Source organism: Daphnia pulicaria, chromosome 5 (assembly GCF_021234035.1).
Source record: "Daphnia pulicaria isolate SC F1-1A chromosome 5, SC_F0-13Bv2, whole genome shotgun sequence".
Lineage (NCBI taxonomy): Eukaryota > Metazoa > Arthropoda > Branchiopoda > Diplostraca > Daphniidae > Daphnia > Daphnia pulicaria.
This window is the reverse complement of record NC_060917.1, coordinates 6,779,885-6,794,922: the sequence shown is the minus strand read 5'-3', so window position 1 is coordinate 6,794,922 and position 15,038 is coordinate 6,779,885. Positions and strand designations below refer to the sequence as shown.

Sequence of the window (15,038 nt, the reverse complement as noted above, 5' to 3'; positions counted from 1 at the left end):
CAATCTGGCGATTATGAAAAAGATTAGTCCAAGGATGTTACCACATTTTCAAATAGAAGATAGGGCCGAGAGGGGGGAAACCCAGTTCTACATTGGGAATGTGTAATATTTTGTTAAGTTCAATCGAGATAAGACGAGTTAACATTTGTGCAGAGTTTCAACAAGAAACAAAACGAGGAAATCGTAATGGAATGAAACGAATTAAATTCCCACAGATTGGACGCACAGACGGGGGTAGGACATTTTCTAATTACAAAAGACACAAAATTAACGACGACGACTATTATTATGTACATTTTTTGAACGAAGGCACTCGTTAACGTGTGTGCACTTTTGGTATCGGGTTTTTACTTGCAAAGGCAAAGGTTTTTCAAAATACTGAACGATTAATGTCTGATTGACGTCAGACGGATTTTTAGATTTCCGTGTGGAATGTCGGCCGTTCGATGTTGAGAAAGCGGAAAGCGGCCGGGGCCAGACAGACGACGTCGATGCCGATGGCGGCGTAAGTCATCAACTTGACGCCCAGTTTGACGAAAAGCTCCACATCGCGGGCGTCTTCTTTGGCCAGCTTGTCTTTACTCCGCAGGGTGGAGACCACTCCTTTCATGGCTGCGTAGGAGACGGACTTGGCGATGGCCCGCGTGGCAACCACAGTAATCAGTCCGATGATGGTGCGCAGCAGAGACAGGCCCAGCATCTCGTACGACGGCCAGATGATGGAATAAGGCGGTTTGATGGGCGGCCCACGGATCCAGCCCATCTGGAAAGAGATCCAGCCGCCCAGCTGGAGTCCCATCGACGATCCTAAAATAACGGCCGTGTCCTCTTTGGCAGAGGAGAATTTCGATCCGGGGTACACCAACATTAGGGTTATGGTCGTTGTGACTAGTAGTCCAGGAGCAGCCGGATGTGTCAACAGGAAGGCGTCGAGAGTGTCGACCAAAGGCAGCAGGACGGGCAAAAGTAAAGAGGCCAGGGCTAATCCACCCAGAATGTCCTGTGTATAAAGAAGTCCAGTTAAAATTGTACAACAAAAAGAAGCTCATTAAGGATAGCAACTTACGGCCACGGAATGCATTCCCAGGTACAGTCGGCTGGTTGAGACCAGGATACACCAGGTGAACGCAATAGCAACGCCAATATACACTGGATATTCGTATCGATTGGCTGTAAGGAGGATGACAGAAAAAGGCACCGTCACAGAGACCATGGCGTGAGTTGAAGGCATGCCGTATTCCAGGGCCCATTTATTCTCCATTCTGATGACTGGAGGGCATTGAGGTCTGGGCCAACAGATGATGTCCTTCAATGATTGTCCTTTTTCAAAATAAACCAACAGGTTAGTATACAACAAGTTCCTTTGGGATATGAATGTTCACCAAATACCAATAAACATGGAGAGCGACCAGACATTGATGATTCGTCTCCCTACGGCACCATCAATATTCCAAAACCAGAAGGGAAACACTGAAGCGTAGAAGATCTCTTCTCCCAGGGTTGTCCCGAACTTGAAGAGCCAGTACCAGTAGTAGTTGTGAATCACATAGTTTTGAGGTGTTAATTCTGAATCCGATGACTCTCCATCGCTGCTGGATGTGGCAAGTTCTTTTTCCTGTGATCATCGTAACAGAAAACATTTCAATGGGTTTCGAATAAATGATCAATGAGTATTAGGCTTACTGGATTGGGCGTGGAATGACCGTTTGAGGAAGGAGGTTGCTGAGTTGAATCCTTAATGAGCGAATCTTTTCTCTCCAGCCCGAAATAGCGTTGAATATTGGCGACGTGTATGGGCTCGTTCAGGTACAGGATCCATTGCCAAATAAAGTTGAGCATGATTTATCCCGTACAAATGTATTTTTCGGGCGTGACTACTAGAATAAATATATGCAGGGAAATGTGTGAGGACACAATTGCGGTCAATCCCGATCCGAGTCGATGTTTTCTCCGAGCTGTCACGCCAGTCACTAATGCCGATTTTGTTGAAGTTGGCCTAGTGGTACCGCCTACTACAACTGCCACCACGGCCTTTATCAAAAAAGAGAAAATGAGCCGATGACTCGATGAGCGATGACTCACACACACGAGAGTTGCGAGATAGTGATGAGATAAAAGCATGAACAAAATTTATGTTTAGTCATAGTCCATCGGCCAAAAGTCACTTCACCGCGACGAAACCCTTAATTTCCTTGACAACTTCAATCCCATCAGCTTACTTTTTTTTTTATCTTGATTGTGATTAGGAAAAAAGCTTGACGTCAGCCATCAGGAAGTGCGCCGTGCTGTGCAAATTTAAGGAAGTGCATTTTAACTAATAATATATTAATCACAGAGTCAATTCTAAGAACGCCGAGTTCCGGATTTCCGCCTTTCCGGACATGAATTCACTGTCAAATCTCTGCATTGTAATGTGCAAATGTACTGTTGATTGACAAAGCAATAATTAATGTGGGATGAAACATGCACCGAGATTAAGTTTTAAATAAAATAAGTTAGAAATAATTTCAAAATTCAAGTTTATTTTATTTATTTATTTTTTACAAACAAATTCATAATTCAAATGCAGCGTTGCCGACTAAACGTTGTCTGCTATCGACTGAAAGCTCCCAGCCCCCAGTAGCCGTAAGAGAAGTCTGATAAGTGTTTTGACAGATATGAAATTCGGTTGGACATATTGCTGATCAGTGTTTTTCATGGAAAATGATTGAGACGAGCGATTTCTTCAGCAAAACGGTGCAGCATCTTGCACGGTCGCTAGCTCACATTGAAAATACGCCATGGGAAAAGGTACTAGAAATGCATTTTGACTTGAGAAAAACCAGTCTCAAAACTTACAGTGCCCTACTTTCTGTCTCTAGGTGTCGAATCTTTTCAACCTTTGCCCTGCCAGAGGTGCTAGGGGGGAATACAAGTTGGACCACCGTGGTCAATCGGCAGTTATTGCCCTTGGAATTTATTACTTGGAGTCCCGTCTCAACTTCCCCAACAGTCCATTCCCCCACAAGAACAAAATACTGCCCTACTTTTTCGATTTGATCAGAAACCTTCCCCTCGCCAGATGGACAGACAGCCAGTTGCTGTTTCAAAACCGTTGCCTGCCCACGTCGGAATGCTTTGCTTTCTCCATGACCACACTGCTGTGCGACGTGGCAGTGCTGGACGAAGAGGCCAGGGCAGAGATCCTGGATTTCCAGGTCACCTTCCTGATTGAAATCTCGCAGCTGATTCTCAGCAAGAGGCAGGACTCTGAGAATCCGCCCAATGTCGTTTTGTGCAAACGTATTGTGCCCTTGCTGTTTGGGCACGCCAGGGCCATGGGCCGTTTCTCTGCCCCACTTTTTTTCCTGAAGCTGTTCCCCAAAGCGACTCCGCCCGTTCTGGTTCGTACCGAACCTTCGTCGACGAAGAATCGCAGTTTCTCCAACTTCCGGTCCATCATCCCGCAGTCTCTGTCGACCACCATCTTCGCCAACATCGACCCGTTCCACTCGAAAGCCAATGGGAAAGAAGAAGACGACTCCTCGGCCGTCTACTTTCGAGCCTTTGGGTCCAGCTTCGAAGTGCCCAGTCATGGCCACTCGATCCAATTTACCGTGTCCCATCTGGAGGCCATTCTCAGGGTGGCCCAGTTGAGTCTGTTGGAGAAGTCGGTGCTCAAGTACCTGGACGGCCTGGCCGGCGAAACGTTCTCGTCGCAAACGGCCAGCAAGTACCCGTACAAGTCGTTCAGCGAAACCCTCAACTTGGTCCTGGTGACGGTCCTCAAGCAGATCCTGAGCGGCCACGGCCAGCTGCCGCTCAGCTTCATGACGGACATTCAAGAATTGGTGCGGTCCCTTTTCACTTCGGGACAGACGGAGCTGCAGAGTCGACATTTCGACCAGCACAAGCATTTGCTGATGGAATCCAAAACGACCAGCAGTTCTCTCACTAGCGCCACCAGGTAAAAATTGAATTTTAAATTTGATTCTAATTAGAGATTTCATTGATTTTCTTGCCCAGGTATCGACTGACGGTTCAGGCCAACGCCTCGTGTGTCGATTTGCTGGTGTGGGCGGCCATGGAAGAAGTGACGGCCGAGAGCGTCCTCAATCGATTGGCGGACAAGATCCACTCCAAGGACAACAACCACCTCATCATGGCCCATTTGCCGTTGCTGTTGGTCTGCCTCAAAGCCCTGGGCCAGTTGGCCGTCAAGTTCACTCACTTGGCCTCCAACGTCATCGCTTGTTTGCGGGACTTTCTCGTCAGTCCGTCGCCGATCCTCCTGCGACTCCACCACCAGTCGCAGAACCACCAAAATCCAAATCTGGAAGACCCACTGGCCCTTTCGGCCCGGGCGGCTTTTGAGCGACTCAGAGAGGCCAGCATCGATAATCTGTGCCTGGCCTTGAAGGCCGGCATGCAGGTGGACCCTAACTGCGTCCAGGCGTTCCTGGCCAGCGTCTCTAACCGCCTGTTTATGGCCGAGAATTCCGACAACGAGAGCGCCCTGATCGCCAACAACACGGTCATCACTTTGGGTCACGTGGCCGTCACCCTCAAGGAGACGTCCAGGACGGCCGAGTCGATTCTCCAGTTTTTCCAGGTGCGTTTCTGTCACCCGCCGTCGCCACTGGACGTCCTGATTGTCGACCAGCTGGGCTGCATGGTGCTGGCCAAGAGCGAAGTTCACATTTGCGACGAGATTATGCGGATGTTTACGTCCATCACGGTCGAAGATTGCAGCACCGTTTACTCGTCGTCGTCGTCGGCCCAGGCCCAGGGCCAGCCTCAGACCCAGGGTGGTGGTGGTGACATGCCGGACAAGACTAAAAATCAATACCGGCACGTTTCGCAGGCCGTTTTGAACGCGCTGGCCAATGTGGCCAACGGCATCCAAGGAGATAATGAAACCAACGAGTTACTAGTCCGCCTGCTGGAACTCTTTGTCCAGCTGGGCCTAGAAGGCAAACGAGCGTCGGAACGGTCCGCTTCCCTCATGAAAGGTGATCCATCGCAAATTATTTCAATTTCGCTCATTTAACTAAATTTATGATTCTGCCCAGCTTCGAGCAGTGCCGGCAATTTAGGGGTGCTGATTCCCATCATCGCGGCCGTCATCCGGCGGATGCCGACCATGGCCGGCGCCGGCCCCATCAAGCCACGCCTGCACAAACTCTTTCGTGATTTCTGGCTCTACTGCGTCGTGATGGGCTTCACGCTGCAAGAGTCTGGCCTGTGGCCGGCCGAGTGGTACCGCGGCGTGGTGGAAATCGCCGTCAAGTCTCCGCTGCTGGTCTCGCAGACGTCGCTGCGCTCGGAGCTGCGCGAGCTTCAGTACACATCCGCTTTGCGCAACGAGAGCATCTCGGTCAACGAGCTGACGGACCTCAAGACGCAGATCCTTCACCTGCTGGACAATCCGGCCGAGGTGGTGCCGCTGGTCAAGAATCTTTCGTTCGCCCAGTCGTGCTACCTCTTCTCCGTCTACAGCCTGGAGACACTGCGGGTCCAGCACGCGGCCGACACGAGTTTCGACGCCATTTTCGAGTACCTCCAGGATCCCGTCATCCAGAAGGACAAATCCGGAATGTGGCAGTGTCTGCTGAGCGTTGGCGAGCGCGTCTTTGCCATTTTTCTCGACGTCCTCTCGTCCAAGCCCAAGGACGGGCGGAGGGAAGTTGAACTGGAGCGACACGCCCAGTACCTCCTGGTCCTATTCAATCACGTCCAGCGGCAGATCCGCAAAGTGGCCGATCGATGCCTCTCGTCGCTGGTCGACCGGTTCCCGCACCTCCTCTGGAATCAGAACGTTCTCTTCGCCATGCTGGACATTCTCGAGGTCCTGTCCGGCTCACTCCACCTGGATCCTCACCAAGGTCCCAGTCGACTGGCCGTTCCCAATTCGCCGCATTCGATCGTCCTGATGGACACGCAGGAGGCCCGTGAGGGGATCGTCAAGGATTTCTCGGATCGATGCCACGCCATCCTGGCCGAGGCCATCAAATGGGCCCCGGAATCGACCCGGGCCCGTCTCCAGGAGTATTCGCACCGGCGCCAGGGCGGATCGAGCTCGGGTGTTCCGCGCCACCACGCCGGAATGGCTCTGCTCATCACCGAGTCGCTCCACACGTTCGCCTCGCTCAACTGCCAGTGCTCGCCGCTGGCCAAACAGACCCTGGACAAGCTGCCGTCGTGCGTCAAATGCGACTCGCCGCGATTCATCGCCGTCCTGGGCAAGCGCAACCGCTACTCGGGTCAAGTGGCCGGAATGTTCAGCTGCCTCCAGTCGGACACGGCCGTCACCAAAGATAAAGTCCAGGAGAAATTGTCGGCCCAGTTGATGGAAGACATGCGCCAGTCGTGCCTGGACAAGGACGAAAAGGCCCACTGCCGGGCACTGTGGTACGTTGTCATCTCTCATCCGCCGGAATTTGTCATTTTTAAAAATTAATTTCCAGGTGCATCGCCGCCCTTGTTATCCGCATCGACGGCGTCTGCCGGAATCTACTCCACTCGATCGCCTGGTCGCATTTGGAGCTGTTCACCAGCGGGGCTGTCAGTGCCGCCGTCGAGTGTTGGCAATGGATCATATCCGCCCGGCCGGACCTGGAATTTTGCTTCCTGCAGGAAATGTCGGCCGCTTGGCAGTACGCCTTTGAGAAGCGGATGGGATTGTTTGCCGTCGAGGACGAGGATGCCGTCGTCAATCCGCTGGCCGTTCACGAAGGCGCTGAATTGCTTCCGGCAGCTCCGCTGGTCGAGCCGCACGACCTCTGGATCCGCTTCCTCATTGAGCGGATTGAAATAGCCAAACATTGCAGTCAGGATCAGGTGCAAATTTTATTTTTTGCTTCCATCCGGATGGAATTGTGTGCCGGAATTGAAACTGACGGATGCGTTTTATTTATTTTTAGGTCGAGTTGTTTGCCCAAATGTTTGACGTGACTCTGCCGTTCGACGTGGGCAGCCGCAAGCCGCGGATGAGTCGACATCCGGCGGCTGCCGGAACTCGCTACCGTTTGCTGCAGTGCGCCCTGTCTCTGCTGCAGGGCGACATGCTGGCCCGATCGCTGTCCAAGAACCTCCTGCGCGAGCGGGTCTACCAGACTTGCCTGGACTATTTCTGCTGCCGGCCGCAGTGCCCCAACAAGAAGCGGATGCCGGAACTCAGAGAAGACGCTCTGGCCATGATCCGCTTTTGGCACACGATGCACTCGGACAAAAAGTATCTCAAACAAAGTCTCGTCGGGACGGACCAGGTAAATTCAATTTATTTTTCTTCCGGAATTCCGGCCGGAATTTTAATTTTTTTTTTTTCTTCTAGAACGACGACACCATGTCGACTTTCTCGTCCAACTATCAACTGACGGCAGGTGGCGGTGGTGGAGGGTCGTTGGCCGGCGACCGGGCCGGTGTCGGCGGAAGCGGCAACAGCAGCACTTTGCAACCACCGGCCTCTTCCCGTAACAATTACGACGTCCGATCCAGCGCCTCGTCGACGGATTTGACCCGGGGAACGGGCTCGGCTCTGGCCGGCGCCGGCTGGGCAAACACGGTGCCGCTCAACAACGCGACGGCCATGAGCTCCCTGTCACGGCGCGTCAACCGGATGAAACGGGCCAACAATCCGGACAATTTCGTCAAGGATTACATCAAGAAACGCAATTTGATCCTCTCTCTGCTGGCCGCTGAGGTGGAATTCTTCTCCACCTGGTTGAATCCGCTCTCCCTTCCGGAATTGCAGTTGCCCGGCGAGGACGTGGTCAATTCGTGGCGGGCCCAGCAGATCACGGAACGAGTTTGGAGGGACAATGTCCGACTGGCTTGGGACATTAGCCCCGTGCTGGCCGTCCGGATGGCCGCCCGACTCCGATCCGCCGCCGGAGTGGAACGCGAAATCCAGCGGCTGGTCCAGCTGACGCCCAGCTGCGTCGCCCACATACCCGAGGCCCTCGACTACCTCGTGACGCCGGACAGCATCATCAACGAATCGCCCGAGCTGACCCACGCCCTTTACTGGTCCAGGGTCCATCCGGTGAAAGCCCTGGCCTTTTTTTCCCGCCAGTATCCGCCTCACCCCATCACGGCTCAATTGGGTAAGGTCCAGCCTTTCATTTCTTCATCCGCATTTCAATAAATTCTTATTCGTCTTATCCGCAGCCGTTCGATGTCTCAACTCGTATCCGCCGGACGCGGTCCTCTTTTACGTGCCGCAACTGGTCCAGGCCGTTCGCTACGACAACATGGGCTACGTCGTCGAGTTCATCAAGGTGCTGGCCCAAAAATCGCAGCTGGCCGCCCACCAGCTCATCTGGAACATGCAGACCAACAAGTTCACGGACGAGGAGGGTCACACCAAAGACGACGACCTCTACGACACCCTGGAAAGTCTCATCGAATCCATCGTCACTGGGCTCTCCGGGCCGGCCAAAAAATTCTACGAGCGCGAATTCGACTTTTTCGGCAAGATCACGGCCGTCTCGGGCGACATCCGCCCGTTCCCCAAAGGTGCCGAGCGCAAGAAAGCCTGCCTGGAACAATTGTCCAAGATCGCCGTCCAGCCCGGCTGCTACTTGCCGTCCAATCCCGAGGCGCTGGTCATGGACATTGACTACAACAGCGGGACGCCCATGCAGAGCGCGGCCAAGGCCCCGTATTTGGCCCGCTTCAGGGTCCTCCGCTGCGGATTACTGGAACTGGAACACCGCGGTCTCACCAGCGAAGGCGATCAGAAATCGGCCGGCCAACAGGAACAAGACAACAGCAATTTGGTCTGGCAAGCGGCCATTTTTAAAGTGGGCGATGACGTCCGCCAAGACATGCTGGCCCTCCAGGTTTGCTCCAAATTAAATGTTGTCCAGCTAATTGCGATTTACTAAATAATTTGACGTTTGCCCAGGTCATTTCGCTGTTTAAAAACATTTTCCAGCAAGTGGATTTGGACTTGTTTCTCTTTCCTTACCGAGTAGTGGCCACCTCGCCCGGCTGCGGAGTCATCGAGTGCGTGCCCAATGCCAAGTCGCGCGACCAACTCGGCCGCCAGACGGACGTCAACCTCAACGACTATTTCATCAACAAGTACGGCGACGAGATGACGCAAGAGTTCCAGACGGCCAGACGCAATTTCATCCGCTCCATGGCCGCCTACTCGCTGGTCGGCTTCCTCCTGCAGATCAAGGATCGACACAACGGCAACATTATGATCGACGGCGACGGCCACATCATCCACATCGATTTCGGATTCATGTTTGAAAGTTCGCCCGGCGGCAATTTGGGATTCGAGCCGGACATTAAATTGACGGAGGAGATGGTGATGATTATGGGCGGCAAGATGGAAGCCCCACCGTTCCGCTATTTCATGGAACTGTGCGTGCGGGCTTATTTGGCCGTCCGGCCGTACCGCGAGGCTATCGTGTCTCTCGTTTCGTTGATGCTGGACACCCGACTGCCCTGCTTCCGGGGCCAGACCATCAAGTTGCTGCAGGCCCGTTTCGTGCCCATGGCCTCTGACCGCGAGGCGGCCAACCACATGATCAACATTGTCCGCTCGTCGTTCCGCAACATCCGCACCCGAACCTACGACATGATTCAATACTACCAGAATCAAATTCCCTACTAGATTTGGGTTGGAACGACATGTGGCCCGTCTCTCCATCCCTTTTTGAACTTGTTGCTGTTTTCTTATTTTCATTTAGTCGTATACGTCATTCAGTTTATGACTCACTTTAACGGTTGTTGGATCAGACTAGTCCCGTGTGTTCTTTCTCTCCCCTCCTAAATGTGCTCGTTCAGAAATATAATAATATATACACGTTGTTTGGCTGGACTACTACAAGTGTGTAAGAAGTGTTAGTTAAGGCGGTTTGGGTTGTCTCAGTTCCTCTTGATGTGCTGAAAATCATTTGTCAAGTCAATGAGTAAGGGATAATAGACTTTACTCAATTTGACGTGTCACATGTTTCAGTGATGAGAATTATCTTGATTTGATTTCCCATTTGGCTAGATTCAGTTCAGTGCGATTCAAAAAGCGCGCCGCCGTGGTTCAGAATTTCGCCGCTGCTCCCGCGTTGTCATGGCAACGAAACCAAACCCCACCCCCTTACAATATGGCGGCCTTTTCTCTTCTCCTTTCGAACAACGTGGTTGCCCTTCTCAAGTTCTCATGTGTAATCGACTAATCAAACTCGTCACGCTCTTGATTGTGGAAATCAATGATTTGGCCCTTTTTACTTCCACTCGTGCATACGCTGATTATGGTATGACCACAAGCGGTTGTTCTTTCGACGAAGACGTCTCTCAAGTTCTAGATTTAAACTTCCAGTTTACTGGGAATCGTGGAAGGATTTGTGTGTACTCTTTGTGAACACCAGGACCAAGTATGCAATGGATTCAAGAAAATTGTTAGTGGGTCTGTAGACAAAACTTCTTTTGGAATTAATTGTTTAAAAGTTGCTATGCTATTGGGTAAAGTGTGTCATATTGGAAATACAGTGAAATGCAGAGACAATATTGTTGCTGTAGCGGCAGGAGGAGATCAAATGGGATTTGTGCCCTGGCCCACCCCTAGCCTTTAGGCCCACCATTAAAGGTGTTAATCTTAATCTTATTCCTACTCTCAATAACTACAGTTATTTTATTGCTTCCAGATGGTGGTGATTTGCTGCTAGATTCGGCAGCTCAAGATACACTTTTATTTGTGTCATTGTGTGGGGAGAATTCGCTCAGTAGTCAGCAAGGATGTAATGCCCGGCGGAGCCTATTGGCTTGTGTATTCACTGTAAGCTGGGTCCTACAAGGATCAGCCTCAGTCAGATGGTAGAAAATTAACCCTTCAATTCATTCAGGTATAATTTTTCGTCATTGACAAAGAAAGAGCACAAATTTATGAGTGAATTGGAAACTGTTTTTTGCAAGGCAATGGAAACTAAGTGAACAGCCTCCATTGGCAGTGGCCCATATTCAAAAGTTAGTGAAAAATAGCAAGTTTCAAACATTTTCAAGACTTTCTGTATACAAAGTTTTCCGCAGGTGTTATCGGAACAAATCTCTTGGAGGTACTCTTCTGTTGCATGAGCAAAACTATGACGATCCTTCCAGCGGTATTTAGAATGATCCAAGTCCGTGTGATTGGGTAAAATCGTTGGAAACATATTAGGCCTTTACGGTTGTAGAACAGGAATCAGCTTCATCTCAGTTCATGGATATCAGGACCCGCTTTATCACTTAATAATCAGTGACACGACGTTGAGGTGATTATTGATATTCAGGTCCTTATTTTGGGAGAACAATAGCTTTATATTTTTGCAACAGAATGTTTGTGCTGAAATAGTGTTGATTGAGGGAAGTAAAATTTTTTGTTCATAGGCTGCCGAAGTGAATCTGAAAATGTGAACTTCTCCTCTGCAACGGCCAGTTGTGATGTGGCCCTGCAGTATTTTATTTGACCAACGACAAGAAAGTGCGCGTTTTCAACACGACGGATCACCAGGGACCGAAATTGGCCGCCTTTTTCGAAGAAGTCGCATGTTTGACGAAATGAAATGTCAGAAGAAATGGCGCGGCCAGCCGTTCCTCTTTTGGGTCAGCTCGCACATGTCCATTAGCATTTGAAACTTTACTACTTTGAAGAAAACGACGTATTTTTTTTGTGTGTGTGTATAACAGTGTCGTCGTACCGCCTTAGGAATCCCAACTCAACCGTCGTCAAGGCTTCACACTGCGTGAATTTCGTCGACACTGTTCATGAGTCAACATGTATCGTGTAAGTATTTTGAATTAAAAATGTGTTTTCTATTACTGATTATTATTATTATTCTCTAAGTTTCTCTTAGATTAATGAAAAGCAATTCCAAATCTCACACGGCAACCATTACCAGCCCCCTTCAAAGAAAGGATTCACCGTCAACCTCCTGTCACTCAAATTTATCCTAGATATCCTGATTCAGGTATTTCTTATATTGGATATTTTTTTTTATTTATTATACTTCTTTATTTTATATATTTTCTTATATGGATTAAACTGATTAAAATGTTGTTATGTTTGATTGCAGGCACCTTTAAAATATGGAACTTCGCTTTAGGTCTTAAGCCACGTCAACCTATCACTTGGAGTTGGATCCTATAGTGCAGGTTGCATGGAATTCTCGTTTACCTTTGCTGTGAACATAAGTAACATCTGCACTAATTGAAGTCCATTTAGGTGACTATCTTATTAAGTTTATTCAAAAATTAAATGCGTTGAGTTGGAAGTTAAACCAGAAGTTTTCCGTTCCGTCCAATCTTCCGGGTGCCTAAGGAATATGTTGGATATCACTAGGTGGCTAAAATTATGTCTGCTAGATGGCGTGAGTGTCTTCGTTACTCAAGACGAAATTCTGCCATTTCTTAAAACACTGATTGGAAACCACATGTTGAAAACGTATCGTTGGATTGGATACTTAATACGGCGTACTTTTCTTTCTTGACATTTCTATTCGTAATAATGGTAATTGCTCTTAAGATTCTTGGGTTTGACTGTGTTAATTATTTGTGTGTGAATTTAGGTATTTATCTGGTAACAGCCTATAATTTCTACATGACAATTTCATCTGATCATGTGGCCTTAGTAGCTGAACATTTTGCCAAAATGTCGTCTCTTTTTCCTGTACCAGCTTCACGTTTGTCGGATACAATTCAGAACAATTCGGGTAATATAATGTTCAACTTTCTAACTGAGACTACAGATTAAGTTCTCTTCAATTTATTTCAGTTGTGGAAATTTAACCTTTGAAAAGCTTGCCTTAACTTAACTTTGCTTAACTTAACTTCAATCAAAATGTTTTTTCATTTGAGAAATTGTTGCTTGATAGCAATTGAGTTGTTTTTTTTTGTTTTTTTTAAATAGGATTAACACCCTGGTGGAGTTTGAGCTTCTTTGTTGCTGCCCAACTTTCACATGGATTTGATGCAGCCAGCTGAGGGCTTTAACTCTGGTAAATAACATAAAGTGACATTTATTCGCCTTTTAATTGACAGCATTTCCATTGATGCTGAAGATTATTTAATTCATTTCATTTTGGTTATTAGGTTTAGCGTCTATATTGGTGTAGTTGCTGTCCGATGTGGCACGTTGTTGCAGCCTATACTGGTGAAAGATCTTTCGACATCAAGCTCAATTGGCCGTTCCTTGGTGCTGAATTGCTGATGCTGTGTTGCCGAAGTTGCATCATATTTTGTTAAATTGTCATCGTGACTATTGCAGTTTACCGTTTATAAGTTCAGAAGCAACAAAAACAAATGTGGGATGTTTATGTCAACAAATAATAAACGTGTTTCCAGGATTGGGAAAGGAAAGTGGAGGATGTTGGAGGGGGGAGGGAGGATATTTTAAGTTTTTATAAAAATTCAGTTAATCTATAACCCTACAAACGTACCCCTACCAATTAATAATCTCCAAACCCCACAAACATATACCCTCCATTCCTTCAAACCCCACAAACATACACCTACTAAATCTTAAATTTATATCCTTAACCCTCTAAACCAATATTAAACCTTAACCATGTAATATTTGTAATAAATAAAAATAAATAAGTTTTCATTCAATCAATTTTTCATTTTATTTTTAAATTGTACAAAAAATTTAACAAGCAGACCGTCCGGTCTAAAACGTTTTTCTTCTGTACGAGCTAAACACAACCGCCACCACCGCTGCGGCAATGAAGCAAAAAGCGATGGTTTAATTTTGCGGGAATCTGCGTCAGTCAAGTTACAAGTTTTTCAAACTCATCAACTTCTGTCGAATTTTGCATCTAGTCTACTGGTGCAAATAGCGATCTTATGTGTTTGGTAGAAGATAGTTGTTTAAAAAACAAACAATTGAGTTTTTTTGGCTACTCAGAACACCCCATTGTTTGTTTTTTAAACAACCATTTTCTTAACTATCAAACACATGGAATCGCGCGATTTGCACTAATAGACTAGATGCAAAATTCTACGCGAGTTGGTGAATTAGAAAAATTTGTAACTTGACTGACGGAGATTTGCGCAAATAATAAACCATGGCTATTTGTTTCATTGGGTAGTGGGTTGCTTTGTTTAACTCGCACATGCTGTTATAGGACATGTCTACGGCCCCCAGAGATAAGTATCTGGACCGAGAAGAAGAGAGAAGTACGAGGCAAGTTTTTCCGGGGAGATGTAGTCATACTAGGCTTCCGGGTTAGACACATGACCCTCCAAAAGTTTTCATCGGATCATGCGCCTTCCAAGTCCCCGTTCGACCAGAGCCCTCCCCTCCTCCTTGTTTCACAGCGGGCGAGTGACCACCGGCGGGCGTTGGTTAGTGGTTATAGTTAGGGAAACGGGGCCACAGAAAAGAAGGGAGCCCAGATATGCACTTGTTGTAACTTTAACTTCTTTCACATAATTTGAATTTTGAACTTGGAAGTCTTGAAATTCAGCAATCTCACGGCAGTTTCACCAATCGATCAGAACCATGGAACAGCGACCAGGAATTGACCTAATAAGATCAGAATGGAAATTTGTATAAATATCACTCTAGGATTATAGGAAAAGCAAGTTATACCTCAAATCAATTAATCTTAGTCATAGTAGGCTTCCGGCTTAGACTCACTTGAGCTCTATCAAATGATGACCACCGAAACCTCCAGTGGCAGCATAATTTCTTTTTTCCACAAAATAGATGAGAGCAAAAAGTTGAATCTGACGAGGAATTTACAATGAAGTAAGTTAAAATATGTCTAATTTTACACGCAAAAAGTTGTTAACTACCTTTGGACTCAAGACTTCAGCTCACCAATATATGCCTTGATAGAAGCTTCTCATTCTTATTCACATTTGAGGAAAACGCTGATCTAAAAATATTAAAGGAAATAGAGACATTTATGTTATGAGTAATGATGGTGGTCTAGGGAATGCATTGTGGTACGGAGGTGCATATATAGCCCAACAAATACTATGAATATGATCAACACACTGCAGGATACTTACATATGGTAATACTGATCTAGGCTATATCCAGAAGATGGAATCAGCAAAGAGATGATGAC

General features: G+C 47.8%; 2 protein-coding genes and 2 long non-coding RNA genes across 14 annotated transcripts; 2 read left to right on the top strand and 2 right to left on the bottom strand.

Moving 5' to 3' along the window:
* Nucleotides 1–85: 85 nt before the first annotated feature.
* Nucleotides 86–2,025, bottom strand: LOC124340525 (sphingosine-1-phosphate phosphatase 2-like). Its single transcript, XM_046793108.1, has 4 exons — nt 1,684–2,025; nt 1,390–1,615; nt 1,067–1,320; nt 86–1,000 (listed from the first exon to the last, which is right to left on the bottom strand). Exons 1-4 carry the CDS (start codon nt 1,837–1,839, stop codon nt 416–418), a joined length of 1,221 nt encoding a protein of 406 aa, XP_046649064.1. The 5' UTR covers nt 1,840–2,025; the 3' UTR covers nt 86–415.
* A 539-nt stretch (nt 2,026–2,564) lies between these two features.
* Nucleotides 2,565–9,803, top strand: LOC124340575 (phosphatidylinositol 4-kinase alpha-like). Its single transcript, XM_046793168.1, has 9 exons — nt 2,565–2,790; nt 2,862–3,946; nt 4,006–4,991; nt 5,052–6,390; nt 6,447–6,819; nt 6,903–7,247; nt 7,313–8,084; nt 8,149–8,822; nt 8,888–9,803. Exons 1-9 carry the CDS (start codon nt 2,704–2,706, stop codon nt 9,605–9,607), a joined length of 6,381 nt encoding a protein of 2,126 aa, XP_046649124.1. The 5' UTR covers nt 2,565–2,703; the 3' UTR covers nt 9,608–9,803.
* A 291-nt stretch (nt 9,804–10,094) lies between these two features.
* On the top strand, nt 10,095–13,516 carry LOC124340580. Of its 11 annotated transcripts, XR_006918092.1 has the most exons (13): nt 10,097–10,396; nt 10,480–10,832; nt 10,903–10,953; nt 11,017–11,237; nt 11,353–11,568; nt 11,653–11,749; nt 11,810–11,933; nt 12,039–12,117; nt 12,179–12,187; nt 12,284–12,472; nt 12,531–12,674; nt 12,872–12,959; nt 13,054–13,514. It is a non-coding gene; the product is annotated as an uncharacterized LOC124340580 (long non-coding RNA). The 11 variants fall into 11 exon arrangements; XR_006918091.1 differs by having other exon boundaries at nt 10,096–10,396; nt 12,179–12,472; nt 13,054–13,515; XR_006918085.1 differs by having other exon boundaries at nt 10,097–10,388; nt 10,480–10,576; nt 10,635–10,832; nt 12,039–12,472.
* Nucleotides 13,517–14,246: 730 nt separating this feature from the next.
* Nucleotides 14,247–15,034, bottom strand: LOC124340608. Its single transcript, XR_006918130.1, has 4 exons — nt 14,980–15,034; nt 14,761–14,843; nt 14,555–14,691; nt 14,247–14,488 (listed from the first exon to the last, which is right to left on the bottom strand). It is a non-coding gene; the product is annotated as an uncharacterized LOC124340608 (long non-coding RNA).
* Nucleotides 15,035–15,038: the final 4 nt, after the last annotated feature.